Source organism: Gavialis gangeticus, unplaced genomic scaffold, assembly GCF_001723915.1.
Source record: "Gavialis gangeticus isolate Ggan-Ray unplaced genomic scaffold, GavGan_comp1, whole genome shotgun sequence".
Lineage (NCBI taxonomy): Eukaryota > Metazoa > Chordata > Crocodylia > Gavialidae > Gavialis > Gavialis gangeticus.
The window spans coordinates 10,609,200-10,610,431 of NW_017729009.1; the positions used below are offsets into that span (position 1 = coordinate 10,609,200).

At 72.7% G+C, this 1,232-nt stretch overlaps 1 protein-coding gene across 1 annotated transcript in view; it reads right to left on the reverse strand.

The window, feature by feature from the left end:
- Positions 1-356: 356 nt before the first annotated feature.
- Positions 357-1,232, reverse strand: part of SLC52A3 (solute carrier family 52 member 3) — a 2,034-nt gene continuing 1,158 nt past the window's right edge. Inside the window, exons 2-4 of the mRNA XM_019510030.1 lie at positions 1,009-1,232; positions 687-810; positions 357-569 (exon numbers count right to left, since the gene is read on the reverse strand). Of these exons, the coding sequence (XP_019365575.1) occupies positions 357-569; positions 687-810; positions 1,009-1,232 (561 nt within the window). The remainder of the gene's footprint in view (positions 570-686; positions 811-1,008) is intronic.

Genomic DNA, 1,232 nt, shown 5'->3' on the forward strand with positions numbered 1-1,232 from the left:
GCATGACCGCCCCAAGGGACTTAGGCCCTTCTTCGCTCCCTCCCGGCCTCAGCTGGGAGCCGCCGGGGCCTTCTCGCCGAGCCTGTGGCTCCATCTGGTGCAACCGGGCGGCAGTGCACGAGGGCACGCAGGGGTCCGGCGGCTCCCCCCTGCTCCGCGCCGGCTGCGCGGCCCCGGGGAGGGCTCCCACCGCCCCCGGCTCGAGGGGAGCCGGCACACAGCTGGACCCACAGTGCTCCCTGGGGCTGGGGTCCGGGCTGGCATCTTCTTTGCCCTGCGCCACGGACCGCCGGTCAAGGAGACGGGGGGCTGCACCCGCCCGGGTTCAGGGTGCCCCGGCCCAGCGAGGGCCCTGCTCAGGCTGGGCACTGCAGGCTGCAGTAGTCGGCGGAGCGGAAGAAGCTGTAGACGTTCACGAGGGGGAACATGAGAAGCGCCCCGAGGAGGGACCCCAGCTGCTCTGTCGCCCCGTACCACACCAGGGCAGCGTGGCTGCGGCCCCGCAGGATCACCCCGGTCATCACCTTCACATAGGACAGGGTGCCTGTGAAAAGCACCCAGCACGCGACCTGCGGGCACAGAAGGGGCATCCCTGTGGCTCTGGGTCGGAGACTGGGGGGCACGCACGAGGCACCCCAGGGAGGGGGGAAGGCGGCGGGCAACGAGACGCTGCCACAACTACTTACGACGAGGGCAGCTCCCCAGGCCGAGCGCTGCAGGAGGGGGCAGGGGCTCATGACCGCCATGGCCATGTTGTAGGCTCCGAATCCCGTCCCGGCGACCGAGAGGGCCCCGAGCAGGGCGAGAGACCTGCAGGAGACACGCCACGGGTGACCGGCGCCGTCTGGGCCCGACGACCCCCCACGGTCCCAGGGCAAGCAAGCAGGTTTGCATTAAGCCCTCCAACGGCGTAAACCCCGCCGCCAGCCTGCCCCAGCTCCGCTCACCGCGTGTGGAGCTAGGGCCCCCAGCACCGGCGCAGCGAGCGGCCGGGGCCCCGGGTCGTACCTGCCGGGCAGGAACATGGCGACGGTGCAGGCCAGGGGGTTGGCCACGGCGCCGAGCGTGGCCGAGAGGTGGTAGGCCGCGCTGCCGTAGGGCAGGCAGGAGTAGGCCTGCACGGACGGCAGGATGCCGTTGGTCAGCGCGCTCGCCCAGGCCACGAGCGCGTAGATGCCGGCGAGCCGGGCCGGGGAGTAGGCGGCCGTGCCCGCGGCGGCCTCGCCGGGCGC